General features: G+C 36.9%; 3 protein-coding genes and 1 pseudogene across 4 annotated transcripts; 2 read left to right on the forward strand and 2 right to left on the reverse strand.

The window, feature by feature from the left end:
• Positions 1-688: 688 nt before the first annotated feature.
• Positions 689-9,823, forward strand: LOC101208006 (allantoinase). Its single transcript, XM_004146548.3, has 15 exons — positions 689-1,067; positions 1,637-1,721; positions 2,026-2,146; positions 2,584-2,657; positions 2,975-3,051; positions 3,215-3,251; positions 3,325-3,410; positions 3,827-3,886; positions 4,008-4,156; positions 7,314-7,440; positions 7,723-7,878; positions 7,960-8,070; positions 8,528-8,638; positions 9,006-9,101; positions 9,420-9,823. The coding sequence occupies exons 1-15, from the start codon at positions 981-983 to the stop codon at positions 9,552-9,554; spliced, it is 1,512 nt and encodes a 503-aa protein (XP_004146596.1). The 5' UTR covers positions 689-980; the 3' UTR covers positions 9,555-9,823.
• On the reverse strand, positions 4,605-5,710 carry LOC105436368 (annotated as a pseudogene).
• A 1,094-nt stretch (positions 9,824-10,917) lies between the features above and the next one.
• LOC101208249 (endonuclease MutS2) lies at positions 10,918-15,155 on the forward strand. Of its 2 annotated transcripts, XM_011654842.2 has the most exons (6): positions 10,918-11,562; positions 11,813-12,525; positions 12,634-12,779; positions 12,869-13,393; positions 13,879-14,340; positions 14,693-15,155. In XM_011654842.2, the coding sequence occupies exons 1-6, from the start codon at positions 11,075-11,077 to the stop codon at positions 14,999-15,001; spliced, it is 2,643 nt and encodes an 880-aa protein (XP_011653144.1). In that variant the 5' UTR covers positions 10,918-11,074; the 3' UTR covers positions 15,002-15,155. The 2 variants fall into 2 exon arrangements, with proteins under 2 accessions (XP_011653144.1, XP_011653140.1); XM_011654838.2 differs by having other exon boundaries at positions 11,813-12,779.
• Positions 15,156-15,398: 243 nt separating this feature from the next.
• LOC101221639 (pentatricopeptide repeat-containing protein At4g21705, mitochondrial) lies at positions 15,399-17,775 on the reverse strand. Its single transcript, XM_011654845.2, has 2 exons — positions 17,452-17,775; positions 15,399-16,994 (listed from the first exon to the last, which is right to left on the reverse strand). Exons 1-2 carry the CDS (start codon positions 17,758-17,760, stop codon positions 15,765-15,767), a joined length of 1,539 nt encoding a protein of 512 aa, XP_011653147.2. The 5' UTR covers positions 17,761-17,775; the 3' UTR covers positions 15,399-15,764.
• Between the last annotated feature and the right edge of the window lie 17 nt (positions 17,776-17,792).

A 17,792-nucleotide genomic window follows, 5' to 3' on the forward strand; every position in this document is an offset into this window, starting at 1 on the left:
TTTTGGGTCAAATGCAAGTGTAGTTAATAACTCTTTACTTTTCAGCTCCCTAATTTAAAACTCTTTGACTCAACCCAATTTGGGATAGATTTTTTCTTTCTCGGTTTGAATTGTGGTGTTTGTGTGATCTGGTTTGGTTTGTGCCTTGGAAATTTCTTGGTTTGGATAGAAAAATGGTAAAACAAAAGGAGTGTACAGTCAATTACAACTTTTCACAATGATTATGGATGTATGAAGATTTTTTTTTAGAAGAACATTACACAAAGATATCAAGGCCACATTTGCTTCAACCAATTGGAAAAATCATCCCACCAACAACGGGTTCGAGATTCATTTGCTATCTAATGAGCTATACCATCAACAACTATATTATGAGACTGATGAAAATATATAAATTAAATCTCCCTATGCACTCCATGATTAAAATATCACCCTACATTGATTTTACTGGAGTTAAGATTTCCTCCTCTTTACTCAACAATTGAACTCCTATCTGAATGTCATACTCCACCAAAGGCGACAACCCAACAGTGACAAAAACGAACCTATTTAATAAAATTCTCATATATAGAAAAAAAAAATCAAAATTATTTAAAAAATATAAAAGAAAAGAAAATTAAGCCATAAGAGAATTTGACAAAATTTAAACATTTAAAATTAGAAAAAGGTTGAAGCATAGTTAGTAATTGACATGTTTCCCGCCGTACTAAAAAAAATGTCACCTTAAAAGCTTCTTAATCAGAGTTTAGCTGAAAGGTGACTAAGTGATCATCGGTAATTTTACTATAATCGTCTGATCTGACTTTAATCATATGATTAGCGAAATGGTTCACCACAGTTGCCCTTCACTGGTCAGACGATAAGCTGAATTCCTAAGCCTGGGCTGAAGCCGGCGACGGTGAGATACTTCAAATTCCTATCAACTACATGATCGTTCACTCCAATCGCATTACTGATTACTAGAGACGGAAAGAATTACGATGAATTTGCTGCAGTGGAAGCTACTTCCTCTATTAACATTGCTCGCTTCCATTTTCTTATTTTTCTACTTAAAGGATCCATCCGATGTAAGCTTCAGTGATTTTCAATCCGTGTAGCTATGTGTTTTTCTTTTTTGTCTTGTTTGCTATCTACCACTGTCTGCACCGTCTGCCATCCAGTGATCTTTATGAAGAACTCGGTTTCGTAAGAGATGAAAATTGGTTCCAGTGTGATTAGGTTTCTTTTGTTTCTTCACGATATTAGACTTAGAAGTTAGAACGAACATCGTTACATATCGCATATGACTTGTTGATGTTTTTATTCCTGCGCTGGTGTTGGGAATCAAATTTCGATAATCGAGTTCTAGAAATTTTGGGAATTAAACGGGTTCTAACTAGGAACTTAAGTCCTTAAGTAAATTGGGAGTTTCACGGGGAATTGGAATAATAATTCGTAATTGAAACATGGCAGTGTTGTTCTTTTTGACTCGTTTTGTATACGTTTTCGGCAGAATATATTTATTGAATGGAAGTTGTTGACTTCATGTTGCAATCATAGATGGGGTCCTATGTATTTTGGGTTTATACTGTTTTAGGTATGACTAATTTTGTCTGTCATGTGAAAGAGTTTTACATCTTGGTTCCAACCCTCTCAGAATGAATGCAGCCTCCTTCCTCACAAGCACTTTTGGATAACAAGCAAGCGCATTGTTACGCCACAAGGAGTCATTTCTGGTGCTGGTTAGTACACTGGTTAATGCTGTAGGCTCATGAAAAGAAGTATTATCTTAGGGAGTCTACTCTACATGCTTTATTCATTTATTGCAATATACCTTATGTTTGACTCTCATAGAGTTGGCTTCGGTCTACTCTGTTGAGAAAACATCTTGTTTTCCCTCTATGTTATATTTAAGATTATCATTTTTCTCTGATAAATCAGTTCATTACTAACAAATCAGGAGGTGTTTCTCTGTCAATCATGGCTTTGTATCTTTCTTTTCTTGATGTCTTATGGATTTTCTTTATCAAATGCTAAACTGGGCAGTTGAGATAAATGGAGGGAAGATTGTATCCATTGTTAAGGAAGAAGAAAAGCATGGGAAGATTATGGGTAATCACGTGGTTGATTACGCAGATGCTGTTGTAATGCCTGGCTTGGTTGACGTGTAAGACCTAAAATTTATTTTTCAATTGTTGAATATAAATGTGATTTGTAGTCTCTGGTAGAAAGTAAAATTACGTAAAACAGGATATCAAAAAGAAAATAGTTATTATTACAGCAACCATTCTATTATATGTTTCTCAGGATCAAAATTCATTAGATAGATTTTGTCTGGGAGGTAAGATTCCATGTGTAGTTGGAAATGTCAAGTTCTATGATTAGAAATCTGAACTGTACGATCATACTGTTTTTTTTTATTTAAAAAAATTGACTGCAATTTGAAATTTAAATGAGCATTTGACTGGAACTGGTTCCTAGAATAACGTTAGGTCTATCTTTCTCCTTAAATTAATTTGATCCATTTGAGGGGGGTTTTCTCCAGGGGACACGGGCTGTTTCTTGATGAGAAAATTAGTAATTTTGCTATCGATTTCTTGGCAGCCATGTTCATCTCGATGATCCTGGACGGTCTGAATGGGAAGGGTTTCCATCTGGAACAAAGGCTGCAGCTGCTGGTATGATTTTTTTCTGTCATTTCTTCATTTATTTACCTTTTTCTTTTCTTTTAATAAGAATTCCTCATTTAGAAGCTTTCGCCAACAAGAAATAGAATTACTATACCAGAAGACTTTGTCATCCACCAACAGAACGTAGTCTTTTTAAGTTCCAACTCAATGTTTATGGCTTCTAGTTAACCATCTAGAATCATTTTTATTGAATTCAGAATATTTTAGTGCAATAAGTTTTTTGTTTCTTCGATAATGTGTTCATATGAACTTTACTTTAGGCCATATGGACAACCTGTGAAACTGGTATTGATATGTTTGTATAGGTGGGGTAACTACTCTGGTTGATATGCCATTAAATAATTTTCCCTCAACTACGTCTGAAGAAACTCTAAAACTCAAGGTTTGTTTTTTATTGTTTTTTTCCTGGAAATATTTTAGACTGTTTTAAGTTCATTGATCAAATGATCTTTGCTCTCACAAACATATATAAACTTGTCCATGTTTTTTTTTTGCTTAGTCAGTGCTCTTCCAGATTCTACTAATGTGTATTACTCTATTAATAGATTAAGGCTGCTGAAGGAAGAATCTATGTTGACGTTGGTATACTCAAAACTTTACTTTTTTAACTCAGTTGCTTTAATCTAAGGATTAATTTCATTCTATTAAATATTAGGCTTTTGGGGAGGTCTTGTTCCTGAGAATGCTTTCAATGCAAGTGCTCTGGAAAATCTCCTGAAAGCAGGGGCTCTCGGCCTAAAGGTATTTCTTGATAGTTTCTTTGTAGTTTGCTGCTTACATAGTTGATAGTGACGTCTCTGCCTTATGCAATGCACACGAGCGGCAAGGCAACTTGCTATGCTAATTCAAAGTGGAGAACTCCAATTTTAGATCCTTTCTAAACCCTCGTTTTCATTATCTAACATTTACTACAGTGTGGTTGTAAATATTGGTTTTCCATTGTATTTAGCAAATTGGCAATGCCAAACTGTCTTGCTCCCATCAAACCTTCTCATCAGGGGACTCCTAGTGAGGGGTTTCCCTCTGTAGAAGGTCCTTTCTTGAGGACAAATTTTATGATATACAACTATTCTATGGAACCTTGATGTTTGCAGAAAATTATTATTACCTTATCAATTTTCTACCACGTAACAGGTTTCTCTATCATTGTTTTGTAGTCATTTATGTGTCCTTCTGGGATCAATGACTTTCCTATGACAAATATTACTCATATCAAGGTATATGTACGTTTTAAGTTGCAATATTCATATCATCAGTTTGATCGGAAGAATGAATTGAACACTTTTATTTGCCTTCCAAATTAACATTGCCATATGCATGAAAATATATGCTTATTAGGAAGGACTGTCAGTTTTAGCAAAATACAAAAGACCTTTGCTTGTGCATTCAGAGATTGAACAAAGTTCTCCAAGCCCTGTGCAACTTGAAGGTAGTCAAGATGACCCTCGTACTTACTCAACATATCTTGCAACCAGACCACCTTCTTGGTAAGATATTAAAATTTCCTACTTTCTTTCGTGTTTGCATTTTGATATAATCCAAGAATTTAATCATGTAGTTTCCTTCTGTTTCTTTCTATTTGAGTACTATGCTACCTTTAGTATTATTTATGTGTACAGAATTCACTAAATCATGCAGACATATTTGTCTTTTTCATTGTTGGTTCTGATTTCCTAGATATTTTCTTCATAACACAATAATTAATAAAATGAAGATTACTGTTGATGATATATAATTAAATTTGCGTTCAACCACTAGCTTAAGTTTTTGGGTGAATTGGTGGTTTAATATGGTATCAGAGTAGGTGGTCCAGAGAGGTCCTGTGTTCAAGCCCCTGCATTGTCGTTTTCTTCCCAATTAAAATTGATTTTCACTTGTTGGACCTTCAAATATTTCAAGCCCACAAGTGAGGGGAGTGTTGGTGATATATAATTAAATTTGCCTTCAACCACCAACTTAAACATTTGGATGAATTTGTGGTTTAATAATTTTTGCACGAGTTCAGGTTGAGATCATCTAGTTGTGGGCAGTGAAGATATAGTGCATCTAAACCAGAACATCCCCATAAACTCAGCCTTTTCAGGTTGTTGTGTTTAATGATCAGCTTTTGGTAAATACTGTGAAACTTAGAGTTTGATGGTGGTTTTGATAACTTGTGATCACCAGTATCAGGTTTAGAATCCGTAGCATTAGGGTCGCAAATAGTCATCCCACAATCCATGAGTTCAATTGGCAATTCAACCATAGCAAATTGTTTGCCACTTGAAGTGATATTAGGACAGAGGGCAAGGAGAAGTCTAGACAATGAATCTGGGAAAACATTGCAGCTCATTCCTATGCCACTGTCACTGATGCTAGACCCGCTAAGATCAAGCAACTCCAAGTTTGGATAGCTTGAAGCAATAGAAGCATCTGATGCATTAGTGATGTCAGCTCCAAGAACAAGTGAAAGCATCCATAACCCCCTCAATTGTGCAGCTGTGAGTGCTAGAACTACAGCATGAGAAAGACGGAAAGATGATATATGTATGTTTTGTAATCTTGGGCAACCCCTTCCCATACCATCAACCATTGCAACAAGATCAGAGCCATCATTTTCTTGACAAGAAAACTCCGATGAAATCTCCTTTAAATTGGGGCAATTGAAAGCCATCTTAGAGAGCAAGCAAAGATCAAAAAGCCAAAGTGTTCCAAGACTTGATGAACAGAGGGAAAAACTCCCCAAACTAGAACAACCTTCCATCTTAAAACTCTTAAGACAGCGTTTATCGACAACAAATCGACCAAGTTCACCACCTGTGATGCGATTTATCGATGATTTAGACTTGGTGATCTTCAGAACTTCAAGACTAGGGAACGGGAATGCAATGCAAGCCAACAGCATCGAATCCAAGTCACTTTCCTATCTAAACGAGTGTCACAAGTCCAGAATACTTCTGCAGCAACGAACCAATAAATCCAATTGGCAATGAGAGGAGTAACCCATCTATCTTATATAGAGTGTGAGTCTCTTGGTTTTTCCAATGTGAGACTCTCAACATCTTGTTGGTGGTTGAAGGTTATTAAACCACCAATTCACCAAAAAGTTTAAGCTGGTGGTTGAATATGGTATCAGAGTCGGTGGTTTAGGGACTTATGTTCAAGCCCCTGCATTGTTGTTTCTTTCCCAATTAAAATCGATTTCCACTTGTTAGACCTTTCAAATATTTCAAGCCCATAAGTGAGGTAAAATTGATTCCACATATTGAGCCTTTCAAATATTTCAAGCTCACAAGTGAGGGGAATGTTGCTAATGTATAATTAAATTTTCCTTCACATCTTAACATGTCCCCTCAAGATGGTGCCTTTTTGGGTTCACCTATCTTGGACCGAATACCCGTTTGGGTTTAATGGACTCTGATACCATATTTGATAGTATGGAGTTCCATCTTAAAACAAATTGACAATTAGAGGACTAGTCCATCTATCTTATATAGAGTGTGAGTCTCACGGTTTTTCCAATGTGGGATTCTCAACATCTCATCAGTTACAAATGGTGTTGTGCTATCAAACTGACAAAGCTGAAGGGATGTTACTTTGAATTGTAACATTTCATTATTCTTTTTTATTTTTAGAAGAAACTCCATAAATATTATTTATTGCCAATAGGAAACAATCTTGTTGATGGAATGAAATATTGAAAGAAAAATAAAGCTTATCTTAATTATGCTACACAAAGAAAAAGTCTCCAGTTGGATGTAAAAATGTTTAATCTATACTTGGTGAGAGGAGGAACAAGTTCACTGAGGTATAAAGCCAACCAAAGAAAAAAAGAAATTGATGTGTTCAACTATAACCTCGATGGCTCTCTCCCCGTCACAGAATATCTTTGCATTTGGCTTTTGCTCATTCCAAGCAATGCATATGAAAGGTCTATTGATCTAAAGCTGTATAGTATTTTTCTGGAGCTTGGTAGGATGATCGGATAGAATTTGAGACAACCAATATTTCACCTCAAAAGGATTGTCAATGTCCAGCAAATGGCTGTGAGGAAATGGGACCATATCTTTGAAGTGAAAGGGCAGTAAATGAATATATGTTTCTGGGACACTATTTGATTTACACGAATTGCAGCATTGAGGAGATAGAGCCATCCAGTGTTTTCTTTTTTGTAACTGATCTGGGTTGTTTAGGTGAGTGTGGCAGAGTTTCCAAGGACAGAACTTGATCTTATTTGGATAAAATCCTTTCAAATGACTTTGAATTCAGTACAGTTTGATGAGGATCCCACCAAAAGATTGCTGGTCACAGATTTGGTAGAGTAATAGGCTTCCTTGTCTAGATCTGAAAATCACGAGTCTTCCCTGTCTATATAGGTTGATAAGATAAAAGATATTTCCTCATACTTTAGATTTCCTCAAAAGTTCAAAACTCATGACGCTTTTTAGTGGTCCCAAATGTCTGCCAAGGAGGCATCATTTGTTGTATCAGTGCAAATAAGAGAGGAAATAGTGTAGTTTTACATTACAATGTTAACAAATTTGATATCATAAATCTTAGAAACTACAGATTCAAGTTTTCTTCTATTAGAAAAAACCTTCTGTTTAACTTGATTTGTACGAACTCAATTTCTTGGTAATATTCTTCTCTTGTATCATTAAACAGGGAAGAGGCAGCTGTAAGAGAGCTCTTAAAGGTGACAAGTAATACAAGGCCAGGTGGCCCGGCAGAAGGAGCTCATATTCACGTTGCTCATTTGTCTGATTCAGGTTCTACCTTAGAACTTATTAAGGTACTTTAGACTACTCTGACAAATGCATGTATGTTCCTGTTTCCCAGTGAGCATATACAAATTGGCTATTCAACCCATAAGTTTTCACTCTTGAGGTAATTTTGGTCTGCACATTTTGCAATGGGCTTCCTTAATGTCGTCTGATAGTTTTTTCTGTGACTCTTGGTTTAATATACACATCAGCTTCGATATATTTTGTACTATGCCACTGTATCCAAGAGCTATAATCTAATGTCTTAAGTGACTGAAAAATGAAACATCCAAAGAATGTTATTTTCACAGGAAGCCAAAAGGAGTGGAGATAGTGTGTCAGTTGAGACGTGCACCCACTATCTAGCTTTCTCAGAAGAAGATATAAAAGATGGAGATACTCGTTTCAAGTGTGCTCCACCAATTCGTGATAAAGCCAACAAAGAAAAACTATGGGATGCTTTGATGGTCGGTGTTTTTGTATATCTTTCTTGCTATATATTTCATAAGTCCTCTCTGAACTTGCATCTGTTTCAACTAACATTACAGGAAGGACATATTGACATGTTAAGTTCTGATCATTCGCCAACAGTGCCACATCTAAAGCTACCTGATTCTGGGGATTTTTTAAAGGCTTGGGGAGGCGTATCATCTTTGCAGGTCACAATTCAATATTTACTATAGATTCTCTCACGGCAGTACCATCTGCCGCTTTTTTATTTTCCATCTTGCACTCGTAGGCTTGGAGAAACAATGTATGCACACTGAAAATTATACTTCAAGTTGATGAATGAGGATGAATAATCTTGTTGCTGATTTTGATCAAACAGTCTTTGAATCGTATTTGGATTTGGATCATTAGGTTTTCAGACATTTATAGCCATTCCCTTAATAACTGCTCGCCATTTATCGGCTGACCTCCTTTGAGAGATTTGAAATGGGTTGGTCCCTTAGTTGTAAGTAACATATCACCGGCAGACGCATTTAAATTATATCCTGCGTGGTACAAAGACCTGATATACTTGGATTCCTTGTGCTAGCTGTTGATAGATGCGTATATAAGAAAATTGTCAACCAAGTTATGAATAGTGACATCATTTTTCTTGAGAATCTGCAGTTTGATCTCTCTGCAACCTGGTCACATGCAAAGAAACGTGGAGTAACAATGGAGCAAATTGCTTTGTGGTGGAGTGAGCGGCCTGCCAAGCTTGCTGGTCTAGAATTAAAGGTCACAAAATTTTCATACTTTTGTTGTCAATTTTACATTACCACTCTTTGGAAGAGTAGATTGAGATACTTTTATTAATTTCTTCACGAGCTTGTTATTTTATGAATCTATCATGAGTTGTATCTCAATAAATAGTCTAAATAACTTCTTGTGTTTTCATTAAGGGTAGCAAATTTGCTTATAAATGTTTAAACAATGACATTATAGCCAGTTTGATTGCACCTTCAAGGAAAATATATATCTATATCTCTATCTCTTTCTATCTATCTATATATGTATATATTACCATGTTTAGTGGAGATACTTGGCTACTGGCAATCATCCCTATATCATCGTTGACATAAGAAAGCCTGGTTTTCTCTTACAGGGTGCTATTGCTATTGGAAAGCATGCAGATATTGTTGCGTGGGCACCAGATGAAGAGTACGATGTCAATGACATTCCCGTATACTTGAAACATCCCGTATGTCCAGTTTTTTCTTTTCACCACTGTTTCCTCTTCATATATCCATTTTCAAGTTGCAATTTTCTCAAACTGAATCGTATTTCCAGCATTTTAATTCTACAGATTCAGAAACATCAAATATAAACTGTACATACTCCAAGCACTGAAACTCGTACTGCTGTATGAAACAAGAATTTGCTTTCGTTGAAATTAAACCCAAATCTCCTTACAATATAGGCCAGCATTTGTCACAAATTTTCTGTTGCAAAAATGATTGAGTTGGCTTGTTATGCAGCTATGCTGACTTGGTTTTTTCTTGTCATTCTTTTAACTCAGAGCATTTCAGCCTATATGGGAATGAAACTGTCTGGAAAAGTTTTGGCCACTTTTGTAAGAGGACAACTCGTATACGAAGAGAAGCATGCTCCTGCTGCTTGTGGAACTCCAATCCTTGCAAGAGTAACAGATTAGGACTCTGATATATATATCCATTAATCTTCATATTATTATGACTTCCATTAGTACCTTCCATGCGCTTATAAGATAAAGAATAAAAGGTCATACTTTTTAAAAATTGTTTGGTTACATAAAGCATGAAGGATACTGATGTTTGTGCTCGACTTCATTTACATATTAAGATCAGCTCTAGGATGATGTTGCGACTGCACTCTTTTTTTGGGAGACAGACAGGTTCCTTAATCAAACTTAATTAACCCAATCAATGGCACCCTATTTCGTAATGATTCCTGCTTATAGTGTCACCTTTCACATAAATATCTTAGCCTTAACCACCAAACTTGGATAAGCAAGGTAAAGCCCTCAATTTTTATCCTGCTCAACTTGCCAATGTTGCTTAATAGAGTTAATTGAGGCAGTCAGGCATCAGGCAAGAGATCTGGAAGGCTTACCTTCTCTAACACACCAATTATCAATTATATATTGGCAGGTTTAAATATAACCTAATTAATTTAGGTGTAGACTCTTGACGAGAAAAGTACATGTTTGAATCTCAATTGTCACTTGCTAAACTAAAAACATGGGATCGATACACTGAACAATCAGGTGTGATGATAGATAATCTTCAGTTTAATTGGTTTACTATTTTGATTATGATCAATTGACCAAGATGCTCTTGACTAATTAATTTAATTGTGAGAAACTAACCTCTTCTCTAGGTTTAATTATTGTGAAAGCAACAGTTGAATCATTTATCTTCATGATGATTATATCTTATGACTTATTTTACTCATTACACTTAAGTTGTCAATAAGAAATAATCTTAAAAGTTTCACCCTCCACAAAAATTGGAGGACTTAAAACTTGAAAATATTTAACATACCCAACTTCAACCTCTCCTCCACTATTTCTTTGTACAAGATATTTATGTCAAACATCAATAATTATAACTTTTTCAACTAACATGTCTATTTCTTTCAACTTTCTTTGAAGTTCAAATGAGGTTCTTTTGAATAATTGGGGTGATTTGAAAAGAAACTTGGAGAAAAGAGTGGGATTTAAACAAGTTAGATGAAAAAGTAGGATGAAATGCATCTCTTCAGTAAAGACAGCAAATCCACCCCTTTCACTTGAATTATTTAAATCTCACCCATTTTCCATCAACAGTTTAAAATGTTAACTTCTTAATTAATTAGATAATTACATTTTCACTAAGAGGAGGGTTAAATTTCCACCCAATATTTTTTAAAAAAATAAAAATAATAAAAAATTGTCCCCCCCCCCCCCCCCCCCCCCCCAAAAAAAAAAGTAATTTTTGTTGCAAAGGAAGAACGACATATCGTTTTGACATACCGAACGAAAAACATGTCGTTGAACTCAGTAATCTGGCGCTGGGACTGGCTAACTCTTACAAATATGGCTCCATTGGTATTTGCTTGGAGCTTCTCATACCAACGTCAATGGAGAAAACTCAAGGATTGAACTGGATAAGATGCCCTCTTTGAAACCCACTCAACGCTATCTTCATCCTTCCAATGGAGATCACATACAGCTTCGTCGCCATTACCAAAACCCCTCGAATCTTTCCTAGACTTCTCAGGCCCGTCTTCTCACTCTCCACCACTCATGAATTGATGCCCTTTCGAATCGCTACTTCGCAGACCCTCAAAAACGAAACTCTTAGAGTTCTTGAATGGAGTTCTATCTGTAAGCAACTCTCCAAGTTTACCTCCACCTCTATGGGTTTTGACGTAGCTCAGAAGGCTGACGTTCGCTTCGGCCGGACGAGAGAGGAGAGCCAGAAGCTTCTCGATCAGACGACCGCTGCTGAAGCTGTAGTTTCCACTTCCAGACGGTTGGATTTTTCTGGAATCGAAGATGTATCTGGAATTTTGAATTCGGCGATTTCGGGAAAATTGCTTACAATTGCTGAACTCTGTTCGGTGCGGCGTACTTTGAAAGCTGCTAGGGAGTTGTTTGAGGAACTGCAGGCTCTGGCTGTTGGTAACCATTATTCAGATAGGTAATGTTCTCGTGAAATTTGAGAAACATGTTGCCTTTTTTTTCCCTCTTTCTTTGTCGTAAAAGATAATAAGAAACAAGAAAGAGGAGTGAAGAAAAAATATTCAGAAGTTTAGAACATTTTGAGCCTTGATAGAAATCCTTATTCCTTTTGCTCTTGTCACTGAAAAATTACTGGATGAAATGAAACATGAAATGGTAATATGGGGTAGAAGTTAACACGGCTTAATCTGTCTGACCATATTCATTAGGTTCCTGCCCTTGATTGAAATACTTCAGAATTGCGATTTCCTGGTGGAGTTGGAGAGAAAAATTGAATTTTGTATCGATTGCAATTACTCAATTATTCTTGATAGAGCTAGTGAAGACTTGGAGCTCATTCGCTTGGAGAAGAAGAGAAATATGGAAGAGTTAGATTCTCTGTTAAAGGAAGTGTCCTTTAAGATTTATCAGGCAGGTGGAATTGATCGTCCTCTTATAACAAAGCGACGATCTAGAATGTGCGTTGCTGTTAGAGCTACTCACAAGAATTTGGTTTCGGATGGTATTCTCTTGAGTACCAGCAGTTCTGGTGCTACATACTTTATGGAACCCAAGAATGCAGTGGATTTAAACAACATGGAAGTTAGGCTTTCAAATTCTGAGAAGGCTGAGGAAATATCCATTTTGAGTATGCTTTCAACTGAAATATCAGAGTCAGAAAATCATATAAGATGTTTGTTGGATAAAATTCTTGAACTTGATCTTGCTTTGGCCAGGGCTGCATATGGTCGATGGATGAGTGGGGTTTGTCCATGTTTCTCAGCCAAGGGGTATGAAGGCTTAAATTCTAGTATAACTGACAATACATTATCCGTAGATATTGATGCTATTCAGAACCCATTGCTGCTGAGCAACTATCTGAAAAGTTCCCCAGATAATGTTTTATCTTACTCTGCAAATGTAGGTCAATTTGACAAGAGAGGTAACATGATCGTCAGTGAAGAATTTTCAGGAAGCGTCCCTGATTTTCCAATGCCAATAGCAATAGACATTAAGATTATGCATCAAACTAGAGTGGTTGTGATTTCAGGGCCTAATACAGGAGGGAAAACTGCATCTCTTAAGACTCTGGGCCTAGCATCTCTTATGGCTAAGGCTGGCATGTACTTGCCTGCTAAGAACCACCCGAAGCTTCCATGGTTTGACCTTGTTCTGGCTGACATTGGAGATCACCAGGTACAATGCTCTAGTCTTCCCACTGTAATCTTATAAGTTGTCAGCTTTTTGAGTTGAACTTAAGTCTGACATTGTTTTCTTTATTGAAGTCTCTAGAACAAAATCTCTCAACTTTTAGTGGGCACATCTCACGGATCTGTAAAATACTAGAAGTGTCCTCGGATGAATCCCTAGTCCTTATTGATGAAATTGGCAGTGGAACTGATCCTTCAGAAGGCGTGGCTCTCTCTACCAGCATTTTGCGATATCTCAAAAATTGTGTTAACCTAGCTATTGTGACTACTCATTATGCAGATTTGAGTCGCATAAAAGATAGTGACTCTTCATTTGAGAACGCAGCTATGGAATTTTCGCTAGAAACTTTAAAACCTACCTATAAGATCCTTTGGGGGAGTACTGGAGATTCAAATGCTTTAACTATTGCTGAAAGTATTGGATTTGATCCTGTCATAATAGAACGTGCAAAGCAATGGATGGTGAATCTTACACCAGAAAGGCAGGATGAACGCAAAGGTTCACTCTTTAAATCACTAATAGGGGAAAGAGATAAATTGGAAGCTCAAAGACAGAAAGTTGCATCTCTTCATGCTGATATTTCGGCACTTTATTATGAGGTAAGTCTTTAGAAATTTGTGAATCTGCAGGCATCCATTCATCTGTTACTTTTTCCCCAACTGCATTTTGAAGTTGCTCGCTAGTCGCTTATTTGTTGACAAGTGAAGCCTGTCTCAAAAAGGCAAATTGTAGTTCATACCTTGTGTGTTTTAGCGCTCTATGTTGTTAAGTATTACCTCACCTCGTTTCATGTCGTCAACTAGTCTTTGGCTTGGTTGTGTTGGCCATGTGATCAAGTTAAAGTTCTGATGGGTGCACTACTCATTGTGCAGATCGTGATAGCTGATCCTACATGACTTTATTTTTTGCTCTTAACATTCGGTTTTCAGTCCCTAGAGAATGCAAATTTTTGAATGGTTGCATGATATATAAAATTTCTCAAATAAAAAGGATTAAATAACCAACAGCAATCCAACACCTTATGTTATCGATCAATTTATAGGAACATATCTTACTCATCTTGTCTTTTAACTCATTGATGTAGATTCAAGAGGAGGCAAAAGATCTTGATAAACGAGAGCGAGCTCTCATGGCTCTTGAAACTAAAAGAGCTCAGCAAGAAGCTGCTGCAATAAAGTCCAAGATAGAAACTGTTGTACAGGAGTTCGAAGAGCAATTGAAAACTTCTGGTACCGATCAAATAAATTCATTGATTAAAAAGGCAGAATCTGCAATTGCATCAATTTGTGAAGCTTATAGTCCAACTGAGCATTCCCGCCCTAGTGTAGCAAATACAAATTCTTATACACCCCAGTTAGGCGAACAAGTGTTCGTAACTGGTCTCGGGAATAAGTTAGCCACTGTTGTTGAAGTGTCTGATGACGAGGAAATGATTCTTGTGCAATATGGTAAAATTAAGGCCAGAGTGAAGAAAAGCAGCGTCAAAGCTCTTCCAAATAGTGGAAAGAAAGCTGCAGCTAATACTCTTCCATTCTCTAAGAAACAGGTATCATATCTTCTATTAACAGCCACTCTCTAAACACACACCATCTTTTGTAAATCTTAATTGCCTGCACGTTAAGCCACTACTGAGTATTGGCCGAGTTAGCTCCAACGTTATCCAATTGAATCATTCCCGAATTGAGGCAACCTTACCTTATATTTATTCATTTCCCCCCGTGATTTTATTATGACGTTGAGGTTTTCTTTCCCAATATTTCATCAGTGGCACGCAATAACATTCATTCTTGGAAATGGTTTTGCTGCTATGTTTAACAATTTCTAAACTCCAATACCATTTGTCCTGTGATGCATGAACACAAATGCAAATCATCTTGACTTCGTGGTTGTCAATGCAGGGTCGACAGAGCAGAGAATCCGTTAGTCGTCCAGATGAAAGTAAAGATGGAGATTCCTATGGCCCTGTTGTGCAGACTTCGAAGAATACAGTCGACTTAAGGGGTATGCGAGTAGAAGAAGCTTCTTACCACCTTGATATGGCTATCGCTTCAAGAGGATCAAATTCAGTTCTTTTTATCATACATGGAATGGGCACAGGGGCTGTCAAGGAACATGTACTCGAGACCTTGAGAAAGCATCCACGTGTTGCGAAGTATGATCAGGAGAGTCCCATGAATTATGGTTGTACAGTTGCTTTTCTCAAGTAGATATCAATTTCATTTGGTCATGTTAAGTACACTATCCATTTGCTCTTTAATTTGGACACTAACTAATCACATAAATTGTATATGTACATGTTGATCAAGGAAGTTGAACCAAAATAATACATGAAGCACATGCTCCGATTCCTTGGTTCTTTCATCTGTTTCTTCCATCTCCAAGATTTTCCTTTGTTTACTTTGTTGAAAACTAAAAAAAAGTCACTTTTAAGATCTTACTTCCGTTTTTTGAAATTTGACTAAATTTTAATTATGTGTGAGGAAAGGCTAAGATTTTAAAAACAAAAACAGAAAACCAAAAGTTTCTCAACAATTATCAAATTGAGTGAAATTTTTAAAAATATTTTGAGTTTACTAAACAAAAAATTGTGAGCTTAAAATTACATTAAACCAAAAGTTCAAATTTACACATAATATAGTAATTAAGTAACTCCTATCACATATCTAACTCAAAATCTTAATTGAAAACCACCATTTCAACGTTTTTACCCCCTACGTATGAAATACACAATCATCCCTGCATGCAACCTCGCTTTATTAGCCCACAAAACTTTAATTAAAAACTAAGCGAAGCAAAAGCAGCAAACTTGGCAATGAAATCAGCTACTTCTACTCATTTCAAGTGAAGAATTTGATCAACAAGCGTCTGCATTGTTGAAACCCTAGCAAGATTTGGCAGATGGACACCATCAATAATGAGATACAATAACAAAAATAATGAGGCAACGCTCTTACGTTCAGTTGTTTCTTCCTAAGTGCCAAGAATTTTCTTGGTTTCTTCATCTTCATCTATTTTATCAGCCTTCATGTTGTTTAACACCTCCTTTACTTCTTTATCAGCTCTTATATAAACCTTTAACAAGGCATGATACATCTCTCTATTCACTGGAGTGACAGACCTCAATGCGCTTACAAAAGCTTCTACTTCTTCTACAATGCCCTTATCACCAAGCCAATTCAATAGTCCTGTGATCACCCGAAGATTAGGCTTCCATCCTTTACCAATGTTTACAGAAAGGGCTGTCATCATACACTCTAAGGCTTTTTCGGTCTCACCCAGGTCCAGATACTTAACAGCCAGAGCACCCCAACTGTTTGGTGTGGTAGCCTTTTCATTCTGCTTCAAGTTTTCAAGAAGTGTTTCACCTCTCTCACACATTCCCTTGTCAATATATCCAATAATGACAATGTTAGGAACTCGAAAATCATAGCAATTCCCAGATGATTCCCACTCTTTCAGCACTTTCTCAGCTTCTTCAAGTTCACCTAGTCTCACCAAAGATTCAAGCATCGTGATGTAGTCCCTATTGATGATTCTCGTAGTAGCAGTTTTATCCAGATTCCACAATCTCAGCACCTTTTCCTTGTTACCTAAGGTTGCATAAAGCGAGATCAGCTGGTTATGGCCGATTCTATCGTTACTGCTTTTCAGTTTCTCTTCTGATTTTTTCAAGGCATCAACTGCCTTATCAGTAAGAGCAGCTTTTATAAAGAAGTTTGCAACTACTGCATATGTGTTCCAGTCCATTACAATATGAGGTTGAGATTCCATCTCTTTCAATACATTCTCCATCCCCTCAATATCTTTTCTTGCACCATACGAACTGATGCAGATTCTATAACTAAAGTTGTCGGGAGAAACATTATTCTCTTTCATCTCTGCTAGCACCTCAGGGACCTTCTCATGCTGGCCAACTCTTGTGTACAAACACATGATGTCATTGTAAGTGAGCTCTGAAGTTGCAAATCCCAACTCTTTCATTTTTTGAAAATGGGAGAGGGATTTGTCCACTTGCCGCTGTCGAACATAGCAATTCAGAAGAGCACCATATGTTTTAATAGTCTGGTCTTGCTCCTTCAACTGATTGAAATAGTTTTCAGCAGAAAGAGAACCTCGTACTCGGCCAATCAAATCCAATTGCACCGCATGCTCGGTTGGTGAAAATATGCAGGCACCACTTTTTTTCATCCATTCGGACACCTGCAGTAATACTCATCTTCAATTACAGTGAAACTCCACGAAAAACATGTTCAAACCCACATACTTCTAGCTCATATATCATTATCTACAAAGAGTTAAATTCCTTGCGAGTGAAATCAAATTCCTGATCATGTAGGGGAGAAATGACATAATTCCATTTCTGAAAAGTCCATATTCTGTGAACTAACGAAGTTACTCGAACAAGCTCACTTAATCAAAGAACGTAAGGTAAGAGCTTCGGATTTCTTAGCATAAAAAACCTACGTGCTTTCCATTTCTCCAAACTAAATCTTTCGATAATTTGAAACAACCCCATTCCCCATTCACCGTAATCTCGAGATTCGAAGTAAGAATTGTCTAAAAGGCACATTCTTCTCACACGATGCATCATTTTTATACAGTTCATTTCTTTCTCCACATCTAAATACTCAAACCAGAAGAAAAGAATAATTCGAACCTCAAGAGCTTGGCTAAAACGATTGCGCTTGCGAAAGTCGCGAATGATTCTCTGAAGCTCAGCGACTCGTAGCTTCTTCCCCTCCTGGACCCAACCGTCGAGTTCCGACTCCACGCTGATTCTAGGATCGCCCAGTGGACTAATTTTGGCATATAGAGTCGCCTTTTTCAACCGAGTCGTGTGGTAAGATCGGCTAGCTAGAGCATAGCGTGTTAAAGCTTTGGAGAAGAGCTTCTGATCCATGAATGAGAACCGAAGAGAGCTCCTCTTAGAACGAAGAAGAAGAAGAGAAGCAGAGTGAGAAATCATATACCCAATCGAGGCGGAGACAAAAAAAAAAA

This window comes from Cucumis sativus, chromosome 1 (genome assembly GCF_000004075.3).
Source record: "Cucumis sativus cultivar 9930 chromosome 1, Cucumber_9930_V3, whole genome shotgun sequence".
NCBI lineage: Eukaryota > Viridiplantae > Streptophyta > Magnoliopsida > Cucurbitales > Cucurbitaceae > Cucumis > Cucumis sativus.